Source organism: Onychostruthus taczanowskii, unplaced genomic scaffold, assembly GCF_017590055.1.
Source record: "Onychostruthus taczanowskii isolate IOZ18803 unplaced genomic scaffold, ASM1759005v1 scaffold10, whole genome shotgun sequence".
Lineage (NCBI taxonomy): Eukaryota > Metazoa > Chordata > Aves > Passeriformes > Passeridae > Onychostruthus > Onychostruthus taczanowskii.
Window position 1 is genome coordinate 16,734,467 of NW_024496526.1, and position 15,448 is coordinate 16,749,914.

At 48.4% G+C, this 15,448-nt stretch overlaps 1 protein-coding gene across 3 annotated transcripts in view; it reads right to left on the minus strand.

Annotated features, from left to right (window-relative positions):
* The window catches only part of CACNB4 (calcium voltage-gated channel auxiliary subunit beta 4), a 47,666-nt gene that overhangs the window by 7,577 nt on the left and 24,641 nt on the right, over positions 1–15,448 (minus strand). Inside the window, exons 4-14 of one of the 3 annotated variants that reach the window (XR_005952949.1) lie at positions 13,023–13,153; positions 12,173–12,249; positions 11,522–11,541; positions 11,333–11,413; positions 9,626–9,684; positions 7,566–7,675; positions 6,528–6,679; positions 6,012–6,107; positions 2,156–2,341; positions 1,804–1,869; positions 1,098–1,150 (exon numbers count right to left, since the gene is read on the minus strand). Coding sequence is in view for 2 of the 3 variants with exons in the window: in XM_041408145.1 (XP_041264079.1) it covers positions 1,100–1,150; positions 2,156–2,341; positions 6,012–6,107; positions 6,528–6,679; positions 7,566–7,675; positions 9,626–9,684; positions 11,333–11,413; positions 11,522–11,541; positions 12,173–12,249; positions 13,023–13,153 (963 nt within the window). In the remaining variant the exon portion in view is untranslated. The remainder of the gene's footprint in view (positions 1–1,097; positions 1,151–1,803; positions 1,870–2,155; positions 2,342–6,011; positions 6,108–6,527; positions 6,680–7,565; positions 7,676–9,625; positions 9,685–11,332; positions 11,414–11,521; positions 11,542–12,172; positions 12,250–13,022; positions 13,154–15,448) is intronic. The other 2 variants (XM_041408145.1, XM_041408154.1) reach the window with 2 other exon arrangements.

Here is a 15,448-nt window from a genome sequence, read left to right on the forward strand (position 1 = left end):
GGGACATGCCTGGGCTGGGTACACATGGATCTGATGGCCCAGGTAACTTTTGATCCTGCTGTGTGATTGGGATGACTGCAGGAATGGACCTGAAACCCCAGTGCCCTGGAGCCTAAGGAACACTTCTCCCAAAACCTGAGCTATAGGATTTGAATCCATGCACTGAAATTAGGCTGGATGTGTTTAGAGCTAACCAGTCAGAGAGGCAAACGACTGGTGCCAAGGAGTTAGACAATCCCAGGATGGTTTGGGTTGGATGGGAAATTGAGGATCACCTAATTCCTTCCCCTGCCATGGGCAGGGACAACCTTCTGCTCCAAGCCCTGTCCAGCCTGGCCTGGGACACTTTCAGGGATCCAGGGGCGGCCACAGCTTCTCAGAGCAATAAGCATTTTTCTAAGCAAAGATCAGATTTACTCTTCCCCCTGAGCTCAGCCTCGAGCTCTTCCTTTAAGGAAGGCCATTCCAAGGATCAGGTGTGGCAGAGCCAGCACTGCCACCTGTGCCCTGTCTGACTGCTCTGGATCTGTGCCACAGAACGTGACCCTCATGACCTCCGTGAGTCAGGAGCTCAGGCAGGACTTTCAGTTCTCAGTAAACCAAAGTCCAGGCCACAGCCAGGCAGAAATGGGAGTCTCCCAAATCTGGATTTGGTGCAGCAGGGACAGCCTGTCCCAGCACACCTCTATCAGGCTCACTGCAATGTAGCCTTTGGGCTTTTGCTTTTCAGTCCCCGAGGTACCAAGGGCAGAAGAATATCAAATCTTCCTGCACCACAAGCACCTTTGCTAGTTTAATTAGCCTGAGTGGCTTTTAATTACCACACATGTGATCACAGTGAAAGCTGACGCAAATCCTTCAAAGGTTTGAATGAGCATAAAACCTCCTCGTGGGCATCAGGGATGGTGGAAGTCCTTACTGTGAGATACCCATGGAAAACACCAGGGCCTGAACCCTGGTGGCACGGAAAACCTGCAGCTCTGGTTGGGCATGGATCACTCCATGGGAGAAATTTACCCCTCTGCAGAGCACCAGCACCATTGATCCCACCGAAACCCTTTGGAATTCGGGTGAAGTGGGGATTAAGTGATGCATACCTTCAGCCAGCCCACTGCACAGGGGTGATTTTCATCTTCAGTGTGAGTTTTCCCTAAGTAAATGGAGCAACATTTCACAGTTATTGCTGGTGTCCATTGATCAGAGAGAAATAAATGCCTGAAAAAAATTCTGTGGATACACCCAGTTCTCAAAATGAAACTGAAGAGGTGAAAGTTCTGCAGATGGTATTTTATTGGCATGAAGGGATGGAAAACTGAAATTTTAAGGCAAGTGGAAAATGGAAACAACAGTTTACATGTGCATGTTATTATTAGTAACAGAACAGTGCTTGTGCATTCAGCCACTCGGGAGACAGTGACTTGCTGGTCCCAATAAAACCAAGCAGGGCTTTAGAAAGGTGAGTGCAGGAATTAAGCACCTTCAGGGAAGTGCAGCTCACTCACAGCAAAGCCAGCTGGATGTTAACTGAAAACACCAAACAACAGTCATTTCCTCCAAAGCTGTTACCTGCTTCCAGACACTCCACAAGCAGAGCAGACATTTGTTACATTTGTCAGGTGAGTTATTCATTAAATGTCATTTGTTCAGTTCTATTTCTGACGTACATTAGGAAGTGACACTCCTGGAGTCCCCCACACACTGAAACTTGCAGGATTTAAAGCTCCCTGCAATCCTGAGCCCCTCAAGCATTCCCAGTTATTAGCCCCAAACATTTTCTGGTTTCAAACTTAATAAAGCACGTACTTCTCATTAAGGACTATTTACATGCCACGATTGAAGTGTCAAAGTTCAGCCGAGTCTGAGCTATCCCTGTGGAAAAAAAGGGTCACAATTTTTTTCAACGGGTAAAAAAAAAAAAAAATAAAAATTTATCTTTTATTCACACTCAAAGAACAAGATTTTTGACCCACAAAGTTACGAGGGCAGAACAAAGGCATCACAACAGAGCTGCCTCCTGGCTAGGAAACGCACAGTTATCACACTCCCCACTAAAGGCAGAGCATTCCCAGCGCCCAGCCCTGCGCTCAGGAGCCGCCTCCTCCCTGGCTGCACCCCGGTGGGCGGCAGGGCTGGCAGCCCGGGGGCCCGTTCCTACCTGCAGGCCGGAGATGGCAGCGGGGTACGGGGCCAGGGCGGCGGGGGCCAGGCTCCTGCCCAGCAGCGGGGTGACGGGCGCCGCGCCGGACGCGTGCGTGGCTCTCCAGTAGGCCTCCAGGTACTCGGCCAGGTGCTCGCAGGCGTCCTCCAGCTGGTTCTCGTCCAGGATCACGTCGAACATGTCCTGGGCACAGGGGACACAGCGCAGTCACGGCCGGGGACGCCGCGGAGGCAAACGCCCCGCACACCGAGCCTCGGCGGGAATCGGGGCGGAGGGGAGGGAGCTGCGGGCACGGAGAGGGACAGGGGGCATGGATGCACACCGGGAGACATGGGACACGGGAGGAATTCCTGCCTCTGGAATGGAGCTCCCAGAGCAGCCGGGGCTGCCCCTGGATCCCGGGTATTAAGTTGTTTGTCCTAGAGCCAGTTCTCATAAGCCCTAGAAAAACACTTAATACACCCAAGGATAGCTCAGCTACACTTTGGGGGCATAAAATAAGCAGGATGGCTTCTGCTGTGGTGTTAGAAACAAAAAAGGTTTAATAAAGGCAAAATAACAAACAGAAAAACTCGAGCCAGGTACAGAGGTCTGCCCCTGGTAGAAACACTTCACACAAAAGCCCCTCTTCTCCTTTGTTCTGTTCTTTTCTACTTGATTGATCAGGCGGGACTTTTTGGCTTCTATCCAGTTAGGTGTTCTCTGGTGTTTGGTGAAGTCCCTGAGGCCCTATGAGGTGGCTTTCCACCTAACAGTTGAGAGAAGCTTCTGGGCTTCTTTCCTTTTTTGGGGGACAAAGGTTAGCTTTGCCACTCTGTCATTAGGGGGCGCATTCCTACACCCGGGCAGTGCCCAAGGCCAGGTTAGGCAGGGCTTGGAGCAGCCCGGGACAGTGCAAAGTGTCCCTGCCCACGGCAAGGAGTGGCACCGCATGAGGTCCGAGGTCCCTTCCACCCCAAAGCATTCCACGATTCTGTGTCTAGAACAGAAAATGGTACAAGAGTGTCCAGGAGGTGACCAAGAGCCTTCAGGAGTCACTGGACACTGCCCCTGAGTGTTGCATGAGCCCTGTTTTGTTTCTGGGCACAAAACTCTTCAATTTGTTTATTTATTTCCAGTGCTGATGCCCCTAAAACCATTCCCACAGCAGAGAAGGCAGCAGCAGTCCTGACAGCAGCAGCATTCCTGCCTCAGGGAATTCTCCAGACACCTCCTCCGTGTGCTGGCTGAAACCACCTCCATCCCTGCCTGTCCTCCAACGTGCCAGAACCAGCAGAGCCCCTCGAGAGAAACACAACCCTATTTTCAGCAGTTCAACTTCCTATCTCATCTCTAATCTTAACTTTGCAAAATACTGTGAGAACAGCTCAGGAAATGGAAAATAAGTGCAGGTGCTGTGGGTGTAAAGGGCAACCAGCACCAACCACAGGCAGCTCTCTTCCACTTGTTTTTACAGCTCTCAGAATAAGATTTAAAATAATAAAGCAATTTTTCTTCCTTTTTTTCATTTATTCTCTCTTCCCAGCATGGCAGAGAAAAATTTCCTCCTCTGCCAGCAAGGAGGAGTTTCCTTCTAATCAGAACATTCCTAACACTGCATCCCTTGGTCCAGTTCAGTGTTTCTTGCTCTTCTTTTGCTCCTCTCTTTATTTACTGCTTTTACTCTTTTGCTATTCACCCACATGTTGATGCACCACACATTTCAGTCTATCACTCCCTTGTGGAAGAAGTTATCAATTAAAACACAGTTAAATTAGAAATTTTAAAAAAATGTGGTTTGCTTATGTATATTTTGCTTTGGAGAAGAATGAAATTAAACACTGCAATATTCCTGGAGCCCTGCAATGTTCCTGGAGCCCTGCATTGTTCCTGGAGCCCTGCATTGTTCCTGTGTCCTGCAGTATTCCTGGAGCCCTGCAATGTTCCTGGAGCCCTGCAGTGCCCAACGCTGGCTGGAGCAGCATCAGGGGCAGATTAGCAAGGAATTAATAATGAAAGCAGTTCCTGAGCTCAAATATGCCCAGCTATTTTTACAGCTATTTTTACAATGTCTAGACATGCAGCACCAGCTCATTCCTTATGGCTGGCTCTCAGCAGAGGAACAGAGTGAGGACTGCATCCTGTGCAAGGACCTTCCCTTTAAACCAACACTCCAAATTCTCTTGCAGGAATCTGAGCTGCAAAAGGGATGAGCAGGAGAGAGGGAGCAGTGTCTTTGCTCTTAGCAATGAACTTTTACTGAATTAAACCGTGGGCCAACTTTAATTTCAAGCCAAGCCAGACTGTCAGCTCGCTGGGAGAGCTCAGAGTCAGCACTCACTGCCTCCCCATCACCAGTGCAGAGTGCTGAGCTGCTCTGTGAGCAGCTCCTGGGCAGGGCTGGGTTCAAGGCTGAAACCTGGGCCTCTGACATTTGGAGAGGCTTTTCAGATCCAGGTGAGGCCTCACCTGGTTGCCTTCAGCACTGGAATTCAATTTCTGGCCTGAGTGTTGAGGAACAGTTCAGTAAATCTGGGGATGGACAATCCCAGTGCCACAATGCACCCCACATAGATTATTTCATGAAATCTGGGAATCCCATGAGTTGGAAGGGACTTAAAACACATCTCATCCCCCCCCTGCCATGGACAGGGATATCTTCCTCTATCCCAGGGTGCTTCAAACCCTTTCCAGCCTGGCCTGGGGCACTTCCAGAGGATGGGGCAGCCTCAGCTCCTCTGGTGACTTCTCTCATTTCAGCTGATGCGAGCAAAGTGGAGCTGAGTAAGAGGAAACCACTGCATAAAGGGCAAAAAAAGGCTGTGGAACTCCCAGGGCTGTGTGTGTGGGTGCCAGAGGAAACACCTTTCACACAGCACAGAGTGCACAGCACTGCTCTGTGTGTGAGCTCAGGGCAAACACCACAAACAGGGGCAGCTGCACTCCAGCTCCTCAGCTCACAGCAACAGCAGCTGGGAAGGGATGTGCTTTGCAGGGATCAGGAGTTGGGAAGGGATGTGTTTTACAGGGATCAGTTTGCTCTCCAGGACAGTTACAGTTCTGGTTGGGTTAGTGGCACCTGGATGGCTCACAGGAATAACCCAGCAGCATTTTAAGAGATCACAACTCAGCAAAAGACTCCACGTGGGAAATGTAACACAGCTGAGCTCTGCAGAACAACAGGCTGCCCAGAGAGGCTGTCACTGCCCTGGAACCTCTGCACTCTGCACTCCCATCCCAATATCCCACAGAGATCCCACACAAAGCCACATCCAAGTCCATTTCCACTGCCTCTGTCCCAGAAACCAGGCGTGGCTTTCAAAACTAAAAGCAAGTTTGAGCTGCCCTGTCCAAACCCCTGCAGAGCCTCTCCCATGAGCCCTGCAGGCCTCTGCTCCATCAGCAGGAATTCTGGACTCCAGGAGAGGGGCAGATCTTTGATCAGGAGCTGGGAGAGCCATGGCTGTGCTCTGGTGAGGTGACTGGATGGCCTGCAGGATCAGGAGCAGGGCTCACATGCCTGCACACTCCCCTTTCCCTTTCCCTTTCCACACACTCCCTGTGCAGTCTCCAAACCAGACTTTGTCCCTCTGGGAGCTGCAGCTCCACAGATGATGTAATTTGCTAATGAACAGATTTGTTGTCCCCTCCACGTCATTCCTGCCCTGTCACCCTGCCAAAGAGCAAAACAAACCCTGGGCAGGAGATAACCAGGATGAAAGTCTGCAGCACTTTGTGTCTCACGAGTGCAGGGCCGTGTGAGCACCACCAGGGATTGATAATGGATGGACCCAGCTCTGCACAGGGATCAGCAGAGCAGGAATCATCAGAATTCCACAAAGCAGGAGTTCTTCAGCCTCTCCTCTGTACTTACTGGTGGGCATTGTGCAAGTTTGTCAGCTGCCACCAACTGGACGTTCAAGTGTTTGCTCTGTGACTTCCCTCTGGACTTGATCAGTCGCTGCAGGACCTGCCAGGAGGAAAGGGCAAAAGGTGAGTTTAAGGATCATTCATCTCCCTAAAGCCCAGCCTGACATCCCCCTGAGGGATTACCAAGGGCAGAAGCTCTCCATAAAATACTGCCCTTGACTATCCCAAACCTTTCTGATAACCCTTCTGAGAACTTGGAACATTTCCCTCTGGATCACGTTTGAGCCCTTGAAAAATTTCAAATGCATTTCTGCTTTATCCTCCTTTAAGTCCTAAGTTATTTGTGACAACAGAGAAGCGTGAAAATTGTATTTATACAGAATTATCTGGATTGCTGGATGGACTGTAGCACACCAGCAGTACATTATGTCACTTTTTCTCCTTTTCAGGTGCAGATTCCACACTGGCCATTCCCACCCTGTCCTCCAGCTCCCTCCTGGATCTTAAGGTGAGGAATTACCTTTGGAGAGGACACCTTCACATGGACAATAATTGGTGCTAGAGATGTCTTGATAAGCTGTGCAGGGTGATTTATAGTGTCTGCATCCAGGACAACCAGCTGTAAGGACCTGGCCAGCTCAAAGATTCTTTCAATCTCACTCTGCACTTCAGCTGCAAAGGAGAACAAAGCAGTTGAAACCTCTGTGATAAAAACGTCCTCACCCACTTACTGTCACAGACTCCACATGTGAATTGATAGCATTGCCATAAAATAACCTGTTACCTGTCCCTCTAGTGCAAGCAGTCACTCAGGATGGCAGAGATTTGGAATTTGGGGTTTTTTTTTTACCAAATCCAACTCCTCTGACATCCTGGGAAGGTGTCCCAGAGAGCAGCATGTTGGAATGCATGTGATACACACAAATTTCCACCCTTGTGCAAGAAAGAATCACACAATCACAGAACCATCAAGGCTGGAAATCCAAGATCATGGAGTCCACATAAAAATTGCTCAGGTCACCGTTCCCCAGCAGTCCTGACACTGAGCAGAGGGCAGGACCCAAAGTCTCACAGCCAGACAGCAAAATTCAGCTGTAACTGCTCAAAATTAATCACAAAACTGGTCCCAGGGTCAGGAATGACATTTCCTTGGCTGGACAAGTGCAAGCTCTTTGGCTCCTTGTGATGTGGAATTAAAAGCACAGGGCTGGGAAGGAGGAGGAGCTGAGAGGCCAGCTCAGGATTATGCAGTAAAATGCTGCAGACACATTTAAATCTGCACCACTGCAGGGTCAGGCTGGAGATCAGGGCAAGGCTCTCCCCCAGAGGGTGCTGGCACTGCCCAGGCTCCCCAGGGAATGGGCACGGCCCCAGAGCTCCAGGAGGGTTTGGACAGCGCTCCAGGGATGCTCAGGGTGGGATTTTGGGGTGTCTGTGCAGGGCCAGGAGCTGGATCCACGATCCTGTGGGTCCTTCCAGCTCAGAGTGGAAGGCTGGACTCGTGTCCTGCCCCCCTGTGTGTAAGCACAGCCTGATTCCAGCTGTGCCAGGGCCTTACCTAGGCTGGACCTGGTGTTGGAGCGCTCAATGATGGCCCTCTTGCTGGGGTTGTTGAGCACAGACCTCTTGGCCAGGGAGATGTCAGCTGTCACTCTGGTTATGGATATCCTGCACACACAAACACAGGAGTGGGATTTCCACAGCCCATTTTCCACAGCCACGGCCCATTCCAAAGGGCAAACACAACCCAGCACGCTCAGGCACGTTTCCAGATGAGTTATGGCATCATTAAATGAACAGAAGTGCTGGGTGACTGGGATGTATTTCCTATTCCCTGAGCCCTGGGATGCAGTTCCTGCTATTCTCCTTAGTGCATTAATTAACTTTCCTCCTCCCAGCTCACTCATCTCCTGCATGAATTTACACAGTGTGAGTTATGTGAGGCTTGGGGCACCCAGAACAAGGGAGCTGCAATGTAGCAGCACTTCCTCAGAGTTACACCAGGAGTAAACCCAGCCCAGCTGACAGGGAGCTGTGCCAGGGCCTGGGATGAGCAGGAGGGAAGGAAGTGGAGCTCTCTGGGCTGCCTGAACTCAAGTTTAACTTCACTGCACCTCTTCAACTTAAGGCAAGTGATTTATTTACTTCATCTGTCAGTGAGTTAGAAAGACACAAAATGTTACAAAGCAAGGACCACACGATGCCTTCATGTAAAAAATCCAGTCAGAGGCCTAGAGGCCTGGGATGAGCCAGGGAAAATGGAAAGAAAGCAACCTGGGAATGACCAGCAGCTTCTGCACAGAACCTAAGATTTATGCAGCTCTAAGTGGAATTTTCAGCTGCAGGGTTAAAAAGAAGTGCAGTCATTTTTCTGCATAATACATAAATAAATGCAGACAGTGGAGGCCAAAAGTAAAAATGAGTTTAAAACAGAAATGAATGGACTGTGGGTCTTGGGCTCACTGGCCAGCAGGGGAGGTTGCAGGTACAAAGGAAGGAGCTGGCAAAGCCAAGGGAATTCAGAGGCAGGGAAGGAGTCAGGTCTCTCTGATGCCTCTGGAAAGGCTCTTCCTTGGCACTCAGCTCCTTCCTTGGTAACGTGGACCTCTCCCAGAACTGCAGAAGAGATGGAAAGAAAGAAAGAAGAAAGAAAAGGGAGGGAGGAGAAAGACCACAAAGCCATGAAAGTTGGCAGAAGGACCAAGAAGCAGCTTTTTCCTGAGTTCCTCAGAGCTAAAATCAATGGTCTCAGGCTGCTGGTGGCACTGAGCTGAAATTTCACACTCCCACCTGATCCAGCTGCCAATACTGCTGATGGAATTAGGACTTCCAGAAAATCACTTGAGCTGAGCAGCTCGGGACAGGGCAGGAGAGGAGAGACTTTGCACAGAAGTTGATCATTAAATGTTCTCTCTGAGCTGTTCAGGGATCAGTTCAGCACTGCCACCTCCTCACTCCTAAAATCCATAAATCCTGCTCCAGCTCTTCTACAGAACATCATTTCCCCCTCCCTGGTGGTTTGGGCATTTCAAACCTGGCTGTGTTATGTGCTACCAGAACAGCCTCTTTTCCCAGCTGGAATATTCTGAACTCACTGGGAAGGGCAGAACATCCCAAAGATGCAGCAGACACCTGCAAGGACTGAGGTGATGCCATGGACCAAGCCAGTGCTCCTAGCAAGGAAATCCAAATTATCCTCTACAGCTCACCAGGAAATGCTCCAGCTGAAGATGAACCCTTTGAATTGTTTTTCTGTTCTTTATTTCTCAGCATTTCCTTCTTCCAACCACCCTTTCCAGTATTTTTGCCTACTTAAGGCAGTCAAAATAAAATCTTATATAAGGAATATTTTAGAGTTGATTTTTCTGAGGTGTTGGGAAGACACTGAGACAGAATTCTTGTGATCTTGTGTTAAATCCTAGCCCAGCCATGGCAGAAATGCAGACATGTGCACCCCTAGTAACCCTTGAGCTGTGTCCCACTCTTCAGTGGTGACACAAAGCCAGAAAATCAGCTTTGATCATGCAGCAAACCCTCTGGCATGAAAAAAAGAAAATAATTGACTGAAATGTTAGTAACACATGGGCAAAGCAGCATGAGAAGGACAGAGTTTCTCACCTCCCATCAAACCTGTGCTTCAGGAAGTCAAAGAGAGCTTTCTGCATCATGTCTGTCACCTTGGCAGAGGGGAGAAGATTGAGCAGGGGGATGGACAGGGAGAGAAAGAAGCCAAAAGGAAGGAAAGAGGTGAGTAGAAGGCAGGGATACAGCCAACAATCCACACCCTTGCTGGGCAGAACCATCCCAGTGCCACGTCCTGCCACAGCAATAAATCCCTGGGAGTTTCCTGAGTCACTGCCCCGGGTGCAGAGCTGTCCCTGGGTGTGCTCCTGAGCCCTGCACATCCAGCACTGCTCCCAGACTCACAGCAGGGCACAGCCACGGGGATGTGTGCTGGGCAGGGCTCTGGGCACTGCTACAGTGGGCTGCAAACCCCAGGGAGGAGAGCTGTCCTGCTGGGCACTGCTCTCACAGAGGGGTGACAGCAGAAAAATGGGCTGCTCCCACTGCTGGGCCTGGGAGCACAGCTGAGCTGCCCAGCCCAAGAGCTGCCCTCTGATTTCTGAGCAGCTCCTTGTGCTTTGCAGGACAGCTCAGGCTGACAATTATTACCTGCCAGGCCAGGCAGCAGCTTCATCAAAGCCCCCAGGCCTCTCTGCCAGTTTATTTCCCTCTTTCCATCTGAATCCTTCAGCATTTAGCCAGGAAAAACAGTCAAAATAAATGACCCCAAATATGATCAAGAATTTTTGTTATTGAACTTAATATTCTGTGTTACCATTTCCACACATTTGTATGTTCGAGGTGTTGTGTTTGGTGTAGTTCTATTCAAAAAAACAGACAGGGTGGCAGATTTGAAGAGGTTTCTATGGACAAACAGCCTCCCTCCCCTCCAAACTCCAGAGGTAAATTGATCTGTGGTGCAGCACAGAGGGAATTCACTCCTGTCAAAAAACTTCCCATCAAATTAAAAGGCAGAGAGCAGAACATGAAGTACCTGCTCTGCTGAGCTGCACCTTCAGTCACTCTCACTAAAAACAATGCCAGAACACTGCATTATGCCAGGCCTGTCACCTCCCAAAAAGAACTATTCCAATATGTTTAATAATATCCTATACATTACTGACAACATTAATTAAGCTTAATGAAGTGTACCTTTGATTTTATGTTCATTTAGTTCCTGGTTCAGCACTTCCCAGATGGCTGAGCTCCCTGAATTGCCCTGCTAAAAGGCTCTGCTTGTTTTAGCACATGGTAAATGCTCACTTGAACCTGCAGCAGCCTAAAAAAGCTGTCCTGGTTATCTGGGCATGTTATCCTGCCCACTCCCACCTGGGCAATCTTTTAGGAGGGTTAAAGGTTTCTTTGCAAAATAGTTGAATTTATTAGTAAAGTGAAAAAAGGAGAACAACAAGGAAGCTCCTTCCAATGTTTTGCTAATTAAGTTCAAAGCATGGGCTGGTTTGATGAACATTTTTCCTGCGTAGAGTCCAGCTCATTAATTTGACTTCTTGTAGCAGACACAAATTCTCTTTTTCACTTGATTTAATCAGGAATGAGTGCACTGAAAAGAATGGATTTGCACTGTGCTTAAAACAGTACAAGTCAGAAGTAACTCTTACCTCTTACAGAACATTTTGGTGATTATTTACGCTAAATCACTTGAAATTATCACAAACCAGTTTAAACCAGCCACACACGGAATTACTGAGGATGATCAGAGTTAATGAAAGTTGAATTAATTGCAAACACCTCAGTCCATACCTCATAGCCTTTGAGTGATGGGCCCACCAACACCACAGGTCTCATTGATGGCACTACATCATAGGGGGGAATATGTTCTGTCTAGAGGGAAAAAACAACCCTTCAGATCATCAGTCAAACAAACCCATAGGGAAATCCTGGCAATTATGAACTAGGAGGAAATCAAGTGGAAACAAAAGCAGTACTTACCACTTTTTGTTTCTGTTTTGCTAGAAGACCAAATGAGAACTTGGTTAAAACACACCCAGGCAACCAGAAATCCCTTTGCCAAAGCACATAGATTTCTGTCTGAGCACCTCCCTCTGCTCAGGCCTGACCAAAGTGGGCAATCTGTGCATTAAACTGGGCATCCTATATATTAAACTGGGAAATCTGTGCATTAAACTGGGCATGATATATATTAACTGGGAAATCTGTGCATTAAACTGGGCATCCTATATATTAAACTGGGAAATCTGTGCATTAAACTGGACAGTCTGCATTAAACTGGGCAATGTGTGCATTTACCTGGTCATTCTATATATTAAACTGGGAAATCTGTGCATTAAACTGGGTATTCTGTATATTAAGCTGGGCATTCTGTGCATTAAACTGGGCATTATATACATTTAACTGGGCAATCTGTGCATTAAACTGGGGAGCTGCCAATGTTCCCAAGGATTTTTCCCAGCCCTCAGCAACTCCTGCAGGCTGGGAATAGCTGTCCTCCTCCCCTGTGCATGCAAAAACTTCACTGGAAAACATCTCAGTAACTCAGCAAAGGGGACAACCTGCATTTCTCATGTAGGGTTTCTAAACAGAATTATTAGCAAGGGTTTCCTTGAATAAATCCTGTCTTACCTGTGGCTGTAGGTGTGGCTCGAAATGTGCCAGAAACCATCTCTCCAAGGCTTGAAGAAGAATTGCCACTGGATTTCCTGCAGCAGCAGAAAGACCCCCATTAACACCAGGCACCCCGAAACGTGGGAGGTTTTGGGGAGGAATTGTCCCATGAGGAATCACAAGGTCATACAAGCATAAATGACTCTAACTACAAAAGCTAAATATTAAATGTTTTATCATTATGATATGGAATTTTATCATACAAATCCAGGAGCATGTCACTGAACCCAGTAATTTCTCTGTATATTGAGATCCACTGGCTGCCCCTGAAGCTGTGTCAAAAATTGTAGAAGAAATTTGGATGCTGTTCAACCATTCTGAAAGCATTTCCCAGGTTTATCTCCCAGACCTTTTTCCAGGGATTTGCAATCTCCAGGTCTGGCAGGGTGGAGATTCAAAAACCTCAGGCTGGAAGATGAAGAATAAAGGATGGCAAAGCTGATCTTACAAAGTCTGGTTTGGGCCAAAATGGAGAGAAAAGGAAAAAAAAAAAAAGGAACAAAAAACCCACAACCTAAGCAAAGCTGGGAAAAATCTGGCAGACTTTGAGCCCAAGTTGACTTAAGGCACACAAAACTCTCAGGAACTCCTATCATTATCCCTCACTGCTCTTCCCTGAAGTCAAACCCGTTTTTGTTTCTCATCACCGACATCTCCGCAAATCCGTACCCCCACCGGGGATCCCAAACCCAGCGCTGCAAACGCCCTGCAATAAAGCAGCAGCTGTGACCTCTGGAGATAGGGGGTCTCCAAAGTGCCCGGGCTGAGGAAGGATGGGAGGGGGTTTGCAGAGGCCAGGCGTGCTCACCCTCCGTGGAAGCGGCCCCTCTTCTGCTCCTGCTGGATGCGGATGTTCTCCAGGCGCAGCGGGCTCGGGATGAAGCCGATCTCGCAGCCCTCCTTCACCAGCCTCCCTATCCACCAGTCGTTGTTGTACTTCTGCAACACAGCGAGGCTCCTGCCCACTCCAGCTCCCGAATTCCCTCCGAGGTGTTACAGCAGTGCAGGGTCGTGGGGGACAGAGCCACGCCTACAGCTGTCAGCTCCAGCTGCAGGCAGGCCTGGGGACCCTTTGATTTTGGTTACAGTGCATTATACACTTTTCTTTGCTGAGCATCTTAAGAACCAATCTATACCTTTACTTTTACCTACAGCCTATCATGACTACTATCATTAACATATTATGGCCAATACTATCCAATCACACGAGTTAGTATGTTACAGTTTAAGATTAAAGTTGTTTAGTTTTCTTGCAGCGGAAAATTCTTAAACCTTCTTTCTACTTGCCACACCCAACATGTCTTGTTTGCCTGTGGTAAAAACATCTTTTTGTTTGTGGTCAGCTTATCCTTTGCTCAAAGTCATAAAGCCTCTTTCCAGCTTGACATAACCTTTGCCTTCTTAGCTGTCCAGCAAGACTGGCTCAGCAATCCTCAATTTACACATCTGTAATTCTTCTAGATAACAACTTGCTTCCATCTCTATTTCGTTCTCAGGTTCTGCATCAGAGAGCTTTCTGCCAAGCACACATATCTGTGAGACTTTCTTGTCAAAATTTCATCCTTCCCAAGTTACCCACACTCCTTAAGTCCACTCTGGATAATGAACCAGGCTCATGTGTGAGAGCAGAGCACCGAGGCCGTTTCCCCTCATCCTGTCCCTTGCTGATTTAATTTCAAGGTTGATTTAATGAGCAGAACCCATTTCTTTGAGCTGAGGCCACCACACAACCTCCCAGCAGCAAACATAAAAATAACACCTCCAGCTTCCCATCAAATATTGCTTGTCATATTTAATGGTCTAGACAAAAGATCACCACTTTCCCTTCCTCCTCTCCAGGTATTTGTAGGAATGTTATTAACAGGTTATGACAGATGAAGAAAAATTCACCTTTAGGAAGAAACCTCAATATACACCTAAAGCATAGCATTTTTTCATTGACCTTTAGTAACACATATTCTTCTGCTTTATTTAAAGTCTGGTCTGTCCCTAATGATGGCAAAATGAAAAGCAGAATCCTGGTAGATATTGGAGTGGAAAAGGATCTGTTGTAGCTGCTGGCAGCAGAGCTTTTGAAGAAAAGTATCTGAAAAGCCTCTCCTCTGTTCTGCTTCATTAGGCAGCTGGGTGTTCAAAAGAAACATTGCTTTTCACTACTGGCTCTGGAGTCATTAAGAGCAGCACGAGTGAATGGGTTTTGTTTGCCTGCCTCGAGGAAAAAGCCATCACAGAGATCTCATCTTCGAGATCGTCCCTGCTCCTGGCTCCACATTTGCAAGCACTTCAGCTCCTGCAGGGACACAGAAACACCGAGGCCCTGCTGTCAAAGGTGCAGCAGTGCCTGGTGATGACTCTGAAACACAGAGCCTCAGCCCTGAAAAATAAATGGGTTTTTATCAACCCAGATATCTGAACATTAGCCCAATCATAAATATTAGCATGTAATAAAAACTAAGGGAATACAATCCTCATATGCTGAGAAACCTCTTTACCCTCTTTAACATATATTTAGGCAAGAGGCTCCATGATGTGATCATTCCAACTAAGTATTTATTCCTCCTGCTGCTCTGACTTTGATTCACACAGTGGCAGTGAGCAAAGCTTTATTTGAAGTATGTTAAGTTACACAATTACTTCCAGTCTGTGAACCAGACAAATCCTTCAGGATTCAGCATCCTGCTGCTGGAAATGAGTGAACTGAGAGGTTGTGGAGTCTCCTGGATCCCTGGCAGTGCCCAAGGCCAGGCTGGACAGGGCTTGGAGCAGCCTGGGACAGTGGGAGGTGTCCCTGCCCAGGGCAGGGTGGCACCGGATGGGCTTTAAGGTCCCTTCCAACCCAAACCAGTCTGACTTTACAAAACCAATCCCAGCAAAACCTGAGTGCCAAGGGCACTGCCTGATCCACTTTGGCTCTAAAGGTGCAGCCTGACCGTGGGAACCTTTCTTCATGGACCTCTGAGTGATGCCTCCAGGCATGGGATCAGAATCAGCCCCTCTGGAGAGGGACCTGGGACAAAGCATGGAGGGACAGGACCTAGGGAATGGCTCCCACTGCCAGAGGGCAGGGATGGGTGGGATTCTGGGGAGGAATTCCTGCCTGGGAGGGCGGGCAGGCCCTGGCACAGGGTGCCCAGAGCAGCTGTGGCTGCCCTGGATCCCTGGCAGTGCCCAAGGCCAGGCTGGACAGAGCTTGGAGCAGCCTGGGACAGTGGAAATGTCCCTGCCCATTTAAGG